This window comes from Apis mellifera, linkage group LG1, assembly GCF_003254395.2.
Source record: "Apis mellifera strain DH4 linkage group LG1, Amel_HAv3.1, whole genome shotgun sequence".
NCBI lineage: Eukaryota > Metazoa > Arthropoda > Insecta > Hymenoptera > Apidae > Apis > Apis mellifera.
The window spans coordinates 27,328,786-27,347,519 of NC_037638.1; the positions used below are offsets into that span (position 1 = coordinate 27,328,786).

Genomic DNA, 18,734 nt, shown 5'->3' on the forward strand with positions numbered 1-18,734 from the left:
TTCGTGGCACCAGATCCTTTGTTCTATCCATCCCTCCTCGGATTCTTTCTCAAAGCTCTCAATTTCCCTAATTTCGATAATTCGATCGAGGCAATTTAAGGGAGATTTGCAATAATATAAATCGAAAAATATTCTAATATATATATATATGGAAGAGAGAATAATTAAAAGAATAATTAGCATAGTAGTTGAATCTATTAATACGATTATTTTTTACGTTTCACTCATCTATCTTATTTCTCCGTTTCATATTTATCTGTTAAGAATCTCATATCTTATCTAGCCGTAATATTTTACTTGTGCGCTTGAATATAGCAAAAAGAATCTTGCTATTGATTTATGTGTAATATACTGCACGAGTGGTAGTGGTGCGAGACAAATGAGTGTATATATCATGGAGATGTAACATACCGTATCTACCATCTAATGCCTTTAATACTAATTCCAGCACGAAAAAGATACACGATATATCCCACACGTATTCTCTATTTTCTTCTTTATTTCCCTCAACTTATTCCCACATTTAAATTCTTCGCTTCGATTATTAAATTTTTAAAATCGATACACTTGAAAATCGTAAATCGGCAAACCCACGAATATTTATCCACGATTGAAAGATCCGTTCGTATTTTCCGTTGTGCTCTTTTCCACCCTTGAAGCGTTAAGCCGCGTACACACCGGTGGAGCGCACGTGCGGCGGGAAGCTGGTAGCCAGAGGTGTAAAAACGAACGAAAGCATATATCATGGTGGTGTAATGCAATATCGGTTGGTACCCTTTCTTGGCCCAGGGGCCTGACATCGCGCTTCGTACGCCCGTGTAAGTATAAGTAATGTCTGTTATTTGCCGGGTATTAGTTTTTGCACGGGGCTAACTTATCGTCCTCGTAAAGTGGCGCACAATTACCTGTCTCTACTGTGCGACCAGCGCGGCAGAGTCTCTCGCAACGATTGCTCGTGTCACGTCCAAGAGGTTCACCTCCGTGAAATTACATTTACGTTCTACTGACAATAAAACGACGGCAAGACGAATGGGCGAATCGGCGTGAAAGGAATTACACATACGTCGGAATGCGGGAAGTGTATATGTATATACATATATACATATATGTGTATATACATGTGTACATATGTTGCCTAGAATTTGACTTTAATCTCCAACGATTTATCATATCTTTGTTCCGCCAATTTCGAACACCGCTATTCCCACGACTAAATTAATTCGAACGAACGATTTCGAATATTTAACAGGTGTTGTAATATTTGTATCGGTCTCGTTAATCAGAATCGATACTGGTCAATAATAGTCGTTAGTTTTCAAATTAAACGAACCGTCAGAAACGTATTCACGATAGATAGCGTTATCGAGTTTCACGAATCAGTCTTTAAGTCAATGTTCTCGTCGATATATTTAAAATTACCGGATGATTCTTTTCCTTTCTTTCCTCTTCTCCTTTTTTCCTTTTCCTCTCTTCATTCTTACCTTCCTCTGTTTCTCTCCGTTTAACCGCTCCTCCGTTTTGTGATGTAATCATTTAAAATCGACGACATTTCCGAAGTAGCAGCCGTTACGAATAACGGCCCGATAAGGAGGATCACCGAAAGGGTATTTATACCTGTGTGTGTGTGTGCGCTCACGGTTGGTCCAATTAAGACGACCCAGCAGCGCACAAGATTCCAACGATCCGAAAGATTTACTTTGTACCCGTTTGACGACCACACGCAAAATCAATAAATACCTTGTTCAAATGACTTCTAATTGTATTCGTTCGTTGAGAATTGATTTCCACTTTATCTTTAAAGTTATAATTTAAAAAAGACGCGACTTTTAATCCATTCAATTACAATTAACGCGAATTGGTTTATTTTATATAACACGAAATAAAAAATAGAACGATAAAAAATATTATATATTCTCTTTTTAAACGGGGAAAGAACAGAATGCAATAAAACGATACATTTTTAATTTTGCAAACGTCAAATCAACACTCGAACTCGGTTCGAAAAATCTCGTAACGCGATAAACTTTTCAACACTCGAAAATCAATAATTAGAAATCTATACAATCGATGATTGATGGAGAGAGAGAAAAATTGAGATATAATAAACCGATTGATGGATCGATTGCACAGGAAATTAATCTGGGAAATTTATATCGGAGAATACTCGAAAAGAAACGGGGATGTAAGAGGCATTTCCGTCGACCTCGATGAGAATCGAAGGTTGCTCTCGTTTGTTCGCAGCATATAACGAACGACCTCGAGGGTGAAAATGGAGTGAAAGTACACCTGGCCTACCGTTACACGCAACTAGAAGGGATGTCGGGTGGGGCGGGTATACGAAATACCGCGAAAAATCTACACGGAATACCCTTGAACTTTTTCCAATGGCAGTTCCGTCGTGCGGCCACCCAGAAAGTCCGCACATAAATTCACCCATGACGGAATTCATAACGATTACGAAGGAGGAGGGCAGAATGCTGCGAGAGCTTCCCATTCTATACTTACCAAGCTGAATTTTATTGTCGTGAAAGTAACCACAATGGGCCGATACCGACTTTTTCGTTGTTATACGAATTTTAGGAAAAACCTACCTTCCAAAAGACGTTCATTCTGTTTACTGGAAACGACGCATGGTCCTTTTATCCGACCATTTAACGCTCATTTCGTCCCAAAAGAAAATACATCAAATTTTGTAATTTAATTGTCATTTCATTATTAACGCGAATTCGTGTATTGTACAATCGCAAGAAATTTATATCTAATCGAATTATTAAAAGTTATCGCGAAATTGAAATTAAAAATTGAGGATCAATTATGATATTTCTCGTAGCAGTAGATTACTCTTACGTATTTTCGTCTTCGATATATTCATTTTTCGTCCTCATTGTTTTCAAGTATATCGATCTTATATCCGATACTAGGTTACGTATTCTATTCTTTGGTGAATTCCGTGAATAGCCAAACCCATACCCGATTCCGAGCGACAAATGGTCGTATTGTGACTACCCACACATTGTGTCACGAAACTACTACCAGCGAGAGAGAACGACATTTTAAAGACTCGTGAATAGAAACGACCCCCCCCCCCTCCCCCTCGGTATTTCGATGAAAGGGATTACTTTGGGATTTCGAATCAAAGCGTGTCAAATAGGATATTTATACCGTGTTAAAAAACCTCGATATATCTATATAATATATTTAAAATTTCACGTCCAATAATTTTTTTCTCCTCTCCTTTTTTTCTTCTTTCTCCTCCCGTAAATTGGAGCGGGATAAAAACGTTATCTTTCCCGAGCAACGATCGAAATATTATCGAGCGATCGATCGATATATCCGAAAAGAAGAAAAAAATGGAAGGGAGGGAGGGAGGGAGGGGAGGCCTAATTGCACCGTTCCCCCTACGAAACTTTCTTTCGAAATAGTATGGTGTTGTCCCGAGTCGGTGGGGTGGGAAGAATCAGGACGGAATCTCCTCTAATGATCGCTGACTTAATATTCTCCGGATGTTCGTACTCGATTTAACGAGGGCGGCACTGATGGCAGACCACAAAGCACGCGTGTTGCACGCAGGTGGATGCCGAAAAATAGACCGGCCGTTCTCCGATCCGAGAACTGGCCCCTCTCGATCGTGAAACGTGAACACCGCTCTGACGCCAGTTAGTTGCAGCCGCCACCAAGAGAGAAACGCGCGGGAACCTGTCCTCCAAACCCGGCCCGCCAAGAGATAACCAACTCTCGGATAAGATACGCTAATTGAGAGATCTTAATTGAAGCACAATCCCTTTTCGGCTTTTTTCTCTTCTCTCCTCGCGAACACGAACCGGCCTTCCCTTCCGATCCCTTTCGCCAATCCTTCGCCGATCTCGTATAAAAAATTTAGAATAGTTTTTCGAAATAATAAATGTAAACGAGGAGATAATTTCTTTCTTTCTTTCTTCTTTTCTCAAAAAAGGATTCGATGATTTTCTTAAACGACGATGAACACGACGATCGAGATCTATCTTTATCGCTCGAGATAAAGAGGATAAGATGGAGAAAACGCGCGTGATGAATTTGACGCGAGCAGTCACACGACACAAATCTTGTACTTTTCGTGGTTGATACCATCTGCTCGAGTATAAGTTTCACGTAAATCTGACCCGAAAAGGTAAAAAAAAAAAAAAAAAACAGTAGATCGTCCGGACGAAAGCGGATCGCAAAGCAGGTATTATCCCGTAAGATAAAGTTTCCGGTGGCGTAGCTCGAAAACGTCCAACGAGGAAGGTAATCTCGGGATCTTAGATGCGAGAATGCAGGGGACCACTCTCGACCCAGTGGCGCGTGAATCTATACGAGACTGGGGGGAGAGGGGAGGAGGAGAGGGAAGGTATAGAGAGAAGCGAGGTTACTGAAAGAAGGAGAAAAAAGGGGTAGGAGAAGAAGAGGAAGAGAAAAAGGGGGTGAAAAACTTAACGGCTTGGTCGAGTCCCAGACGCGTGATTTCTAGATCAAACACTCGAGAGCGTTAAGAAGGAAGTTGGAAGGGGTGCTTATTCGAGTCGGCCGGTCTATGTAAGAAAAGGGGGTGTCAACGAGCTGTTACGAGGGATCGAAATTGGGGGACCCACTCCTTTTTTTTTCTTCTTTATTTCTTTCTTTCCTTTTTTTATTCTCCGTCTCTTTTCACCACTGGCCATTCTTCGATCTTTCTCCTCGATACATCCTCGAGAGAAAAGAGGAGAGGTATATATATATATGGAGGCAAGAGGATCTTTCGACGATTATTTAAGGAGCCCTTCAGAGTTTACCTCCCAAGGAAATCAACGGTTGAAATTGGAGTGGCGGCGGGAGTGAGCCTTGTATCTACACCTTCTTCCGCCCTTCTTTGTACATATGGAAGAACGTAATACCTTTCGAGCCATCGCGGTAAACACTCACTCACGGCCCGATCCGATCCCTACCAATTGTTTGATTTTGGCTTTCGGTCTCGAGTGGATTTGAGCGGATTTGCGCATCGACGGGTATACAAGTAGTATTTGCTTCCATAGTCCAGCGCAAATCCGTTCCATCGAAAAGAGTGAAATACTCTTTGATCGGGGAAATCCTTTTAAAACCCTGATTACGTTTACGATATATTATCACTCTCTTCAATTTCCTTCTACTCGATTCGCAATCACTCGTTACGAATCATTTATTTATTTATTTTCTTTCTTCACGAATGTTCAGCAAGATCGAAGGTATGGCTCGTAATTATAAGTATCAAATTACCGGATACACGATAAATCTTTGATGGAAATTGTTTTGTAATAAGTTTATTCGCTTTGCGTTATAACTCGTTGACAAATCAATACGCGATAACGATTTTATCATTATTTTCTTTTAGAATAATATCGATATCGATCCAAACTCGAGTCAATTTGTATCGAAAAAATTTGCATCCACGATGAAATTTGAGAACACTGAATAACTGGAGATTGAGATTAAAAATGGGGAGCACAGGGTTATAGTTTGGAATTGGAGGTTTTTATATAAGAGTAAATAAATACAATAAGGTATAGCAGTGTATGAGCGTGTATTTGACAGTGTTTTTTTTCTCTCTCGTACGGCGGCACACATTATTAGAATTCGCAGTACGTATGCGATTTAAGTTGGAATGTTTATATTATTGCTAGTTGCTCCGGGCGTGCTGCACTCGTAGTAACGAGCTTGCTTCACAAACGGAACCAACATTTCTCGATACGATTAATACTGAGAATCGTAAACGATTTCGTTTAACTCGGATGACAGAGGTCGTTGGACATCGACCAGATAACGGCTCGTTCGGTGTTCCTCATAGAAAAATCAGAAAGTTCTGACTCACTGGCCGATGTCCAACGTTCCTCCCTCGTTCATGGAAACGCAATTCCCGATTTCCCTCGACGCGTGTACGAACGAAGCACGTCCGGGATACATCGACACATCGATTTAGTAGGTAACAGGTGGGCCTCTATATTACAACGCGAATTACAATGTAGAATAACATTATCATCATCATCATCATCGTCGTCGTCGTTCGTTATACAACAATCATCGTAATAATTATTATTATTATCGTCGTTTCATCGCAATCGATCATCGTGTGGTGTGCTTAAGACAAGTCGGTATTAAATATCTTACAATACACATCATCTTTCGTATATATATTTATATTTTATTTATATTTATATATTTATATATATATATATTTATATATATGTACTTTACCTTTTTTTTTCATTATACATATATATATATATACTATCTATCTATAGGATAGTCAGATTCGTCTCTTGCGTTTCATTCGTTTCTTTCCTTCTTGCCGTTCGCGTTTATCGATTGTGAGAAAGTAAAAAAAAAAAAAAAAAAAAAAAAAAAAACAAAGGAGGAGGAATTTTGTCCGATAATCGTTTTATCGTGCTCGAAGTCAAGGCACGCGTCAACGACAGGGGAATTCGACGAATGTTTTTTTTTTCTTTTCTTTTCTTTTTTCTTTTTTGTGCTATTATCGCGTATTATTAAAAATACAACTACACTTGCTTCTCAAAAATTGCTTCTCGTAAAATGCTAAACGCAACTATGTATATATATATATATATATATAGTATTGCTTCGAAATATCGAATATGATCGTAGAAAAAATGTGAATTGTGTTTCGTTGAATATAAAAAACTAAACGCCAAGTGACTTGACATCGAGCAAACCGATGATTTTCTAAGGAACGTTGGTCGAGAATCGCTGCGCGTTATTTATCTATAATTTGTCCTTTCTTTCTTTCTTTTTCTCGATGTTCGTTTCTTCTCTTTCTTTTCTTCTCTTCTCGTCGAGAATAGAAGAAATCGATCGGAAATTATTCGGTGTATTCCCGCTTTCCCTGCTGCTATTTCAAACGTCGCTGCAATTCACGACTCGATGTTACGTTTACGCATATTACGAAACGATTTGTATTAATTTTTTTAATTGTTACGATATTTTTCCTTTCTTTCTTTCTTTCTTTCTTTCTTTCTTTCTTCTAATCGTCGATTGCTTGCATTTTTTTTTTTATTTGTGTTTCGCGCGCGAAATTTTTATTCGTAACTTAGCCTGCATACGCCACGCGCCGATAGACGAAGTGTTGCGACAATAAACGAAAATAAAAAAAAAAAAAAAAAAAGAGAAACTCGAAAACAACTATTCCGAATAACTTTGATCGTTTTCTCTTTTTCGAAATGATTGATTAGAGATTAGAGCGCACGTCAACGGAATGATCCTAGTGCTTGTCAAAAAGAAAAAAGTATTAATAATAATAATAATAATAATAATAATAATAATAATTGAGAGGGACGCGAATCGAAGAGAAATAATTTCTTTCGCGTTTATCCGCCATGATTCATCAGACGGACGTGTGGCGTTTCTACGAACAATTTGCCGTCTACTTTTTTTTTTCTTTTTTTTTTCTTTTTTTTTTTTTCTTTTTTTAGCGACACGTACAAACACCGTTCAGGGCGAAAATAGGGTCTCTACGCACTGCCACTCGTACGAAAAAAACGAAATTAACTAATCAGGTATTGAGTATTTTTTTTCTCGGATTTAGGATTGATAACGATAAAAAGGGGAGAGAAGGAAAGTAAGTACAACTATATGAGAGAAATGACGACGGGATATATCGCGAACGAATGAATGGAAATTATTTAATATTTGATCGAATGTAAGAACGAAAATTTTCTCGAAACGCGCGTTTCACGTTCAATCAAAGAAAGAGGAGGAAGGAGGAGGAAAAGAAGAGGAAGAGGAAGAAGAAAAATGAAATTCTTCTAGAGAAGTAGAGCAACGAGTAAAATTCGTCGTCTCGTTGGAAGAAGAATTACGAAAAAAGAAGAAAAAAAAATCAAGGAGGATTAACGAAGAAAAAAAAACGAGAAGATAACGAATAAGTAAAATAATAATAAAGAGAGCAGCGCACATTTCCGTACATATATAGGAGGAAAAGGTGTTCTCGGGCGGTTTGGTTTTTTTTTTGTAGTAATCTAAACATGATTTCAATAAATAAGCTACCTAGGGCACGAGTTGTTTTTTTTTTTTTTTTTTTTTGGGAGAAAGGGGCAAGCGGCCCTTACGTGGCGAATCTGCGAAAACGAAGGAATCAGGGATGACGCTCGATACCTCTTTTTTCTCTTTTCTTTTCACGCGATTCGTTTCATCGATCGCGGAGATCCAACGCGTTCTTGGGTTGTAAATTCGCGAAATACGAAACGTGTATATAATATTTGTTATATACTCGAGGCCGAGGAACGTGTCCGCCGATCCTTTTTTTCGTTGAGTCGCCGTTACGTCGTATATCGTGTACCTAACCTAGTAATACAGTCTGCAGTAGCGGTCCTAAGGATTAACTTCATTTTAACGGTCGTAATATATAATATATTACACGCAGTCACACGCGTTCAGAGGCAGATATACGTACGCACGCAGAAAATGCACACAAATACTTTTAAGCTCGTACACGAACACGCAGTTTAAGCCGATACTCTCTCAACAATATAATCTCACTCTCATCCCATATCCGAAAAATATAGATTTCTTGTGTGAATCCTCTTGTCCGAATCCCAACGCGAAAAGTGAAAATTCGCGTGGAGAGCGCGAATCGTATTTCAAATACATGTCGTACAAAATATTCAGATTATTCCTGTTATTTATTCGTCCGTTTGTCTAAACATCGTCCCAGAATAAATTTACGAAAAATATATATATCACACGCTTATCCCATCCCCGAGAAATAGCGTATGCATATACCGATTCTCTGTCTCAATAAATTCCGTTTGCGTAATATGTATGTGCGTTTCGGAGTAATCGACTTTCACGCACGTGCGTATTTTTTTCCTTTTTTTCCCTTTCTCTCCCTCTCTCTCTCTCTCTCTCTCTCTTTAATATATGTGTATATATAAATATACGTATGTATATATACACGTATATGTGTATAAATAATATCGATTAAGAATAAAATAGTAAAAAATTGCTTAGACGAATGGAGCAGCCGTTGATAAAATAGCGATCCGAAGATTTGGACCGCGTGGCGGAGCTTCGACATGAACGTGACACGGTGAGAACTGCGTGTACGTCGCGAGCAGGCAGGCACGCACGCACGCACGCACACATAATATTATCATACACGCAGGCAGGCACGCATGCACGCACGCACGCTACATTAGGCGGCGTAATTAGCACAGCGAGCGAGAGAGTCTTGCGCAGCGTGAGCTCTACTGCGCGACCACGCCGGAGAGTTACACCTTTTCAGCGCTCCCCTAATCCCCGGAAATATTTCCTTCCTTCCTTCCTTCCTTCCTTCCTTTCCTTTCTTCTCTTTCGAAAATGTAATGTGACTATAGCTGCGCTAAATTCTTCGTTTATATCTAAATATATATATATCGACTAAATCAATTCTCTCTGTCGTTTCGATCGAGTCGAACGCTTGGTGTGAATTTGCTTGAACTTCGAGATCAATTTGAGAATAAAAGGGAAATATTTCCGTGGGGGAATGCGCGAAACGATACTTTGGTTCGTGCATCTCTCCGCGCGTGAATTGCGGTCTGTGACAGCGCTTGAAGCACGATAGCTGTCCGATTGCGCAACGATTTAGGCCGATCGCGCGCAACAAACGTGTACTTAATTATTCTTCCATCGCTAAAATCGATCCCCTAAACTGGATCCTAAAAAACGAATACGCGGATTTTTTCCCCTACTACTTCTTACTTTTTCTTCTCCTCTGCCGGTTCTTTTTTTTTTTTTCTATTTTATTCTATTTCATTTACGTACGTCAAACTAGTTTTTCTGGATTTTTTTTTCTTCTTTTTTTTTCCTTTTTTTTTTTTCTTCTGGAAACGAGACAACGAGAACGATCGAGAGAGATAATCGGTGAAACAGTGAAATAAGAAACGAGCGGCACGGGCGAGTTCGTTAATCGACCACCCTCCAACTAATCAAGTATCAAAAATTTAGCGATGGAACGAAAGGGAAATTATGGATATTATATCGTGCATACTTGCCTGAAAGGATTCAGTCGGGGGCAAGTGTGAAATGGAATTTAACGACGCGTAACGAAAGCTCTAGCCAACAAGACTGTCTTCCTGCAACTCGGTACGCTCTCCGTTTCTACGTCCCTCGAGCGAACGTAGAATTTTCGTTGTTGCTTGTCGTCCGTATAGCGAGATGCGGTTGGTCGTGTGTGTGTGTGTATCCGTGTATCTTCGTGTGTACGTGTATATGTGTATGTGTGTGTGCGCGTGTACCCAAGCGAGCAGGAGACACGAGGCGAGCCAGCCAGCTTTTGTTCGTTGCGATCAATCGAGGCGCGTGCTTCGAGCCGCGTTTCACGTGGTGCCGCGTTAGTGGGTTCCTGACATCTCGACCGTACGTTCCACCAGCGTATTTGGCAGTCTGATCTCAGGTTCTCACGGATGTAGATGAGGCAGTCTTGATCGGCGAGCCAGTGCGCGGCTCAATACTTGTTGGCCTCGACGAAGAGGCGGCTCTCGTGCGGCCATCTCCGCGGCGCGGACATCTTCTCGCCTTGGCGCATCTTCCAACGATTCGAGTGCCGATAATGATGCGTCGTGTGGATAGTCTCCCTCGTGCTGTCCGCCTGCAACAGCGAGTTCTTCGTGTTGTCCCTCGCCGGCGACGGTTTCCTCGAAACCACGTACGGATCCCTCGGCCCCATACCGCCCATGTCCGCGTTCACCAGGCTGTTGTGGTGGTTTATGTCCGCGTGGGGATTGTACTTGATGAAATTGAAGCACTCCTGCCGGCCGCGATTCTTGATCGGGTAGCCGGACTTGTTGAACCCGAGATACCGCGAATTATTCACGTTTCTGTACGTCAGATACGAGCCGTTGTACTCCTCGTAGAACTGACAATAACCCTTTTGCTTCTTAAGCTGCGAACAAAAGAAAATATAGAAAGCTACCTCTCTCTCTCTCTCCCCTTCTCTTCCTAGCGCGTGTAAATAAATATCGAAATGGGACAACGCGAGCTCCCCTCGGATTTACGCGCTTTAACTTAACCGTGTCTGCTGCAAGAGTCTCGAATCACCGCAGACAATTTAATAATCTTCGCTCGCAAATTATACTTTTAACGAGGATCTTCTCTAACGTACAAACGACGGATATATATATATGTATATATATATATATATACATATATATATAAAACGCCCCGTAACCGTACGATCCGTACGCGTATAAATTTACCCGGCAGCGCGCGATAATGAAATATGTCTACTAATTGGCGGGCAAGTGTAATTACCAGGCCGACGAGTTTCCATTTCTTGTTGAAGCAGATGTATCGCTGGCTCTTCTCAGCGAAGATGTACAACATTTTACTGAAGTCCTCGGACTGGGTCGTAAGTTTTTCTGCAACATCAAGCATAAAAAAAAAAAAAAAAAAAAAGAAAAGAAACGTTCGATTAAACGAGATGAAACAACGATCATGATTTTGAAATTTTTCAACGAGGAAAAAAATGGGGCGTGTTTTCTCGCGGCGCGGGGAAGGGGGCAAAGGAAATGGAAGAGGCGAGAATAGCGTAAAAGGAAGAAACTTTATTTATTTTACTGAAATCCTCGGACTGAGTCGTAAGTTTTTCTGCAACATCAAGCATAAAAAAAAAAAAAAAAAAAAAAAAAAAGAAACGTTCGATTAAACGAAATGAAACAACGATCGTAATCATTTTGAAATTTTTCGACGAGGAAAAAAATGGGGCGTGTTTTCTCGCGGCGCGGGGAAGGAGGGCAAAGGAAATGGAAGAGGCGAGAATAATGTAAAAGGAAGAAACTTTATAAAATAATCGGGGAGGTATCGGTTATCGAGGAGAAAACCGCAGGGTAGTAGTGGAGGAGGTAACGCGGCGGTTGTGTGCGTTCGGTATGCGAGCTGGCATATTTCCGAGAAGAGATCTCCTCTCGAGGTTTATAGCGCGAGTTGTACCTACATCGATGGCTCGAAGAGAGAGAGAGAGAGAGAGAGGAGGGGACCCTCTTCCAGCCAGTGTGTTCGGCACTGGAAGAAAGGAAGAAAAGGTTGGCTAAGCCTGCCGCCGAGGCTAGTTGGTGCTAATGAAGGAGGCACAGACCGACCGGTGTGTACTTTGCCACTTAGCGGGTCCTGTCGTGCCTCGACCCCGAACCGTATACACGTTGCGCTACGCTCGCTGTGCGCTACGCCGTGTCTCTCTCTCTCTCTCTCTCTCTCTCTCCCTTTTTCTTTCGCACCACCTATTACGAAATTCTGCCGACCGAGAAGTAGGCGTCCTTTGTTCCGGATAACCGACGGAAAAGGGGAGGGAAGGGCTGGCATTTTACAGGTGCACCTCCACTCCTCGAGCTTTCCTAACCCGCAATTCTATTCTCCAATTTATCTTATCTCATCTTCCGTGCAATATACTTCTCCTCTCGTGTATATATATACTTCGCGTATATACTTCTTTACGCTTCATTTTCTATTTGCCGATGTACGATGACGAGAAAGCAGCCGAGAGAGTTGTCCACGCGAAGGAAGAAGAAAGCGATTTTTCAACCTTGGTTGGCTCGTTTTCAAAATTGAAACGTAAAGGGAAGCGTAAGATTCGTCGAAAGGGTTCCGATTTATTATTTAAATTCAATTCGCCTCGAAAGGAAAGAGAAAGGAGAAAGAAAAAAACAAGGTTTAAATTTTCGCTGGGGTTTCTTTAACGAGATAGAGACGTTTGAAACGATGACGTCACGATTATGAGTTTTTCCTTCCCTCTTTGCCCGCGTGTCGTAGAGAGAAACGGGTAGGTAAGCGCGATACGTAGAGGAAAGGAAGGAGGAAAGTCTGCAGGGTGGCCCATTTGCCGGAGCCTCGTTAAATTCAAGTGGTTCTCGTCGGGTGCCTTCCCAACATCGAAATCAAGAATGTCCCCGAACTGCCTCGTAAACTCCCTCTTCCCCGCCCCTCCCCTTCCCTTTTTTACGTTTCGTTTTCTCTCACCGCCTTCCACCGGTCTTCAGAAACCAGAAAAAGCGCAAACCAGAGGACTTAATCCGCGTCCACCCTAACGGTTAGTCTATATATATATATATTCCCCAGGCCAATTAATCCTCCTCCCCACTTTTCTTAATTAATCGAATTCACCTTTCCTTTCCGCTCTATCTGTCCGCGGCGACATCCCTCCCGATCAATTTGTCCCTTTTCACCTCGATCGTTAAACGTCCTATCTTATCTGGACGCGCAAAAAAAAATCCTTGCCTGATCCTTTTCTCCGAAAAGGATTAACGCGCGTTTTATTCGTCACGTTTCGGTTGTTGAATAGGTTGAGAGTTGAATAGGTTGGGATAGGCTACCAATCAAATCAAACGCAAATTCTATACTCGAGAAGGGGAAAAAATTTAATTATAAACAGTTTGAAAAAAACTATCTGACTCCTCCGATTCGTCAGCAATTAGGTCGTAGTAAACGTGTATTCGAAATATATTTTTATCGAGAAACTCGCGATAAAAGCGAATATCGTTGTTTTCCTCCAAACTTGATAAAAACTTCACGAGAATGTATCGGCATTAAGTATCGTTTAAGCCGCTATCGAAATCGGGAATTGCCGGGGATCGCCGCCGGCGAAATAAAAATAGGTTGGGGCGAGATGCAGGAATACGGAAATATAATGGGGCATTATCAACGATAAACTTGAGTCGCAAGTATGGCAAACAAGTTGGGAACTATCGGTAAAATTTTCCCTCTTCCGTTTCGCGACGTCCGCTTTCCAATATGAAACACGCGACACATATACACACACATATATATATATATATGTATACATACCTACCTGGTAGCGGAGAAAAGTACGAACGATAACAACCTGACACTAATACCACCGACTGCTCCCAACACGGCTACGAACGTACGCTTGTTTGCTCGTTCCAGTTAGCCATTATCAAACTCCTATACTTCCGATACCTAGCAGTCGTCGTGGAAGCAATCGCGACGAAACTTGGACGTGGTTCCTTTCGAAACGATTCCTTATCGTTATCGAGCGAAAGGGGGAACGGCGAGCGGGATCGCATTGCAATGGTAACGGGGGGAGCGTTGCTGGAGTGACGGAGCGTTGTTACTCGCTAAACTTGGTAGACGTACGACAGGCGTCTCCGCTAACTTGCTAAGTTTTCGCCGTATCGTGACTCGAGGTAACAGTTTCTGGAGGGAAAAATCTGTCGTCGTCGGATCGAGCAACGGAATTTTCAATGTTCGAAATTAAGGACAAGGAATCTTGGATAAAAATGCAATACGGCTAGGCGAAGGAGCAGAGGGATGAAGCGTTTCGCTTCGAACCCTCTGTCTTTCGTTCCCTCTCCTCCTCTCCCTCGCCGCTGTTTCCTCTGATCGGAGCCGCCACGAGATTAGAGGCTGCCAAATGAATTAAAAGCCAATTTTAATCAAAAGCGGGCACCGGCTTTTAGGCACGATTACCCCCGATAATAACTGGTAGGATGGGCCAGCGCATAAGTGGGAAAGAGCGAGACAGAGGGAAAGAAGAATGGATCCCATATATTACTTCTACGTGCTCGTCGCGATACAGGAACCGATTCTCCGTTCGTTATAGGTTCGCAACTAATAGCTTCTTTTCTCTCTCTCTAACTCTCTCTCCCTTTCTCTGTTCACAAGGACCGAAATACCTCTCGTCCAAGATATCGTCGATTTGTCGCGAAGGAATCCACCATCGCCATCGCCATCGTTTCGCCGCAGTTTTAAATTAAAAACGGAGTCGAGAAGATGTTTTTTTTCTTTTCTTCTTTTTTTTTTTTTATTTAACGGATTCGAAGAAACTATAAGGGTATAAGGATCGCACGAATCGTGAAAATTACGTGAATAGAAAATTTTCGTATTTTTTTCGCGGGGCGAGTAACCGCCGGGTTGAGAACCACTGGAGCGCCACAATTACGCGGCGTCGGCGTTATGAAAGCTATAATATGACGCGAAAGCGAGTAGGCCGGTACCGAGCGCGCAAGAAAAGAAGGAAAAAACGTGGTGTATAACCGCGGTTCTCGTTATAAAGCTGGCACGTATATAATAGCGATCCCGTCGTTAACACCTAAACGCACGATTGGCCAACGCACGGTGGATCGGCCGCTCCGACCGCGGTGGGAAGCATCCGGCGGCGCACCAGATTACAACGGCGCGCGAATGAGAAGAATATACATAACCTATACCGGTTGTGTCTCCCATCTGGCCGGTCGAAACTGTGACAGGTGAAGCCCCTGATTTGCTCCACTGACGCGATAATCGTGCCTCTCTTCGTGCCCACTACAATAATTAAATTCCAACCCGGATCGTTTTCATCTCTTTTTCTCTTCGTTCTTTCAGACGCGGTGAGATATCGCGCACGATATCGCGATCGTTCGAGATGCTACCAGTCATTTAAGAAGATTGAAGTTCCCCGTAGGCCGATTACGTTCATTTAACGTGATAAAAATGTCATGGGGATCGATGTAATTGCAACTATTATCCGCTTCGACGAATGCTTCCAATCGGACGATAACGAAACGGTAATTATTATCGTTTGTCTCGAATAACCCTTGTTATCGAATAGCATAAAAATCTACCTTTCTCCACCGAATATGGATCGATGGCCGAAGGAAGAAAAGGAGAATTTTAAAAGTATGGGAACAATTTTTAATTTTCAAACCGCGGCAAGTTAATTATCTTTGGAATCCACACCGAGCAGGAATTCACGAAGCCCGCTTCGTAGCCCGGTCGGCAGTTAAGAGTCGAAAAGCTGAAGGACGCTCTCACGGTGTCTGAAAGGTTGGCGCAGCGCGAGTCAAGTCGGTTCATTTCACGAATGGAGCTTGAGTAATCGCCGCGAGAGAGAGAGAGAGAGAGAGAGAGGAGAGTAACGGAAGGAAAAAGTGGAGGTGCAACGCAGCAGCAGCGGCGACAGCAACGGCAGCAACGGCACCGGTGCCACCAACCGATGAAAGAGGTGGAAAAGGAGGAAGAGGTGATGGATCTCGGGGAGGTGCAGACGCGGCGCAGCGTGCGGCGCGAAAACTGGCTCCTCTGTTTGCACAAGCCTTCTTCCCTCCTTTCAGACCTTCCTTTTCTCCCCTACCTCGCCCGTGAAAGTCAGAAAAGGAGCCGCCTCGCGCTCACGCCACGGTTAGGGCGGACGGCTCCTTCCTACTCCTCTCGCTCTTCCTTTCGGAATTTCAAGATTACGCGAAATGGAAAAACGGAGATTACATGCATACGGCACGGCACGGCGAATTTAATATATGCGAATTTAATATATTCCAAGGATCTCCACTGATTATATTGCTGCGAATGCAACAAATCTCGGTAAACAAGTGAATAATTGAATAATAAATTCAACTATGCTTCCACGTTTTGCATACGTTCCGCCAACTTGTCCGCGCATTTTCATAAATTTTAAAACCGCGCATTCCATTTCTTATTCGCACGCGTGCGTATTCTCGACGAGAATAATTATTATTTAAGAATAATAATTTGACCGGTTAAATAGTCCTAATCGATTAGGACTTGATCTAGATCGCCATTACGTATTTCATATCGGAAATGATAAGATTTTCGAGCAAATTGTCGTAAGAAATTACTTCTTCCTGCGTTTCGATAACGATCTCGATTCTCTTCGCGGGAAAAACATTGAGAGGCTTTATTAGAGGCGTTATCGAGTTTCCTCTCCCGTCCATATCTTAAACTCGATTTCGATACGAGAACGACCATGAACTCGGATCCTCGTAAATAAGCAAGAAAGTACGAGATAAATGGCCTTCTAGTCTAGTCTAGAAAACAATCGCGACAAAACGAGACAACGCGATCGCTCTTTTTCTTTTCTTTTTTTTTACTTCTGGTTTCTTCAGACCGCTATCTCGCGCGGAAACAGAGGAGTTGGGTTATTAATCCCAGGAAGATAAAACTCGGGGCCCAGGAATGGCGGCTGGTAGCGAAAGCGGGCGGGAGATAAGTCCCCCCTGACCCTAGGTCGATCGATAAGCATCGCTATAAATTGAGATGTTTAGTGGCCCAGCTTCGGACGTTTATTCGTTCGAAAGAGCAAGCAACACCGATTCGGAATCCTTTCCAGTCTTTACGAGACTATCGATCGGAAGAGATAATGTCACGGTCGAGCGCCTCCTGGTGTCGGAGGCCGGACTACTCGATTCGATTCAATTAACAGATCGACCTATTCTCCACACGATGGCCGCACACGTTGCAACGATTCGAATTTATTCGAAAGCCGTTTAAATGCCACCGATGTCGCGTGGTTGCCCTCGTTTCGAATAGTTGACGATAAACTCGACCTATTATCTATTAATAAACTTTCCGCCATTACCATTTCATCCTATCATTTGTCATCGTGTATTTTCTACGTTGTTCTCTCAGGGAATTTCGGTTTTCGCTCGAACGTGTATAAGAACGAAAGCGAAAATTTAATTAATAATCTAATTAATTAAGTTTACTTACGGTAAGGGGCATTGTGATCGGTGCGTTCCACGGCCTTGATCAAACGGCCCATCACGGTAACATTGCCGCTGCTGCAAGTCGAGTAGAGACTCACGGAGCGCACCATTGCCGGCACCGCCCCGCACATCACCACCTGCAATAATTTTATACCTTCGTATTACACGTCGAATTCTTTTTTTCTTCCTCCTCTTCTTCTTTCTCGTTGAAACTACTCATGAATTATCACTCAGCTATGTGTTATCGATTACATTCCTTTTTCTTAATAAAAACGGAGCTCACAAAGAGAGTTCAAAGTTCGAAATTTTAAGACAAAGTTGTACACGAATCGATTCGATGAAAGTATAAAATTCAGGAATAGCACGGTATTTGAAACGATATTGTTCCCCGTGGAAGACACGTACGAATATAAATTTTAGAAAATAATTTCTTCGTGATGAAGGTAACTCAGAGATAAGAAGATTGGAATAACAGGATCGTATAATCGATTCTCAGTGTTGGAGAAAGAATAAAAGAAGTGAAGGGAAGATAGGAATTCGCGCGAGGGTTGTTCTCAGTTCGACGACCAAACGCAAAATCGTTAAAGACATCCGCAACTCCTTCACGACTCCTTCACGGGCAGGAACATTTTTACGACAAGATTCGCATATCGTGGGATCGAATGATCCGTCGAGCCGTTCGCGAGGATCCTTTTTGCGATTCGCTCGTGGGGATAAAAATGCATCCGCGGGGAAGAGAAACAGTCGTTACGGCGGAGACCACAAAAGATGTATACCGACAAGATTTGTTAACGAGCGAACACGAGCTGTCCATTAATGGTCGTAGAATCTGACACTTCTTTTATTTCACGAATGGCGCCGTAACAACCTTACGATAGCAAAATCGCTGCGCATCTTCCCCGAGCTAGGTATATACTTGGATATCTCCTTCCTCGTGCGGTTAAAATCGTAAAAATATCTCTATTTTTATTTTTTCCAAATACCGTCGATTAATCGAAACTGTACTCCGAATCTTCGTCTATTTTCACTTGAAACGAATATAAATACGTTTCAAACATGAATTGTACGAACTCGTGTTTATCGAGAATTTATTACACCGTTTCAATTTCTCCTCGAAATTGACCACGGTTGAAAGTAAGAGACGGAGCAAGACCGACCACTATTGAACCCGTTGCTTTCGTATCCTTTAAACGTTAAGGCGTACGGCTGTGGTTTGTCGAGAGGATTTTTCCAACGAGGCGAGGTTGCTGCACGCGACTCACATTTTCGCGTAGCCGCATT

General features: G+C 42.3%; 1 protein-coding gene across 5 annotated transcripts in view; it reads right to left on the minus strand.

Moving 5' to 3' along the window:
• Positions 1 to 5,534: 5,534 nt before the first annotated feature.
• Positions 5,535 to 18,734, minus strand: part of LOC113219412 (fibroblast growth factor 17-like) — an 85,348-nt gene continuing 72,148 nt past the window's right edge. For all 5 annotated transcript variants that reach the window (XM_026446309.1, XM_026446306.1, XM_026446307.1 and 2 more), the window contains exons 3-5: positions 17,458 to 17,590; positions 11,272 to 11,378; positions 5,535 to 10,903 (exon numbers count right to left, since the gene is read on the minus strand). In XM_026446309.1, coding sequence (XP_026302094.1) covers positions 10,466 to 10,903; positions 11,272 to 11,378; positions 17,458 to 17,590 — 678 coding nt within the window. In that variant the 3' untranslated portion in view covers positions 5,535 to 10,465. The remainder of the gene's footprint in view (positions 10,904 to 11,271; positions 11,379 to 17,457; positions 17,591 to 18,734) is intronic.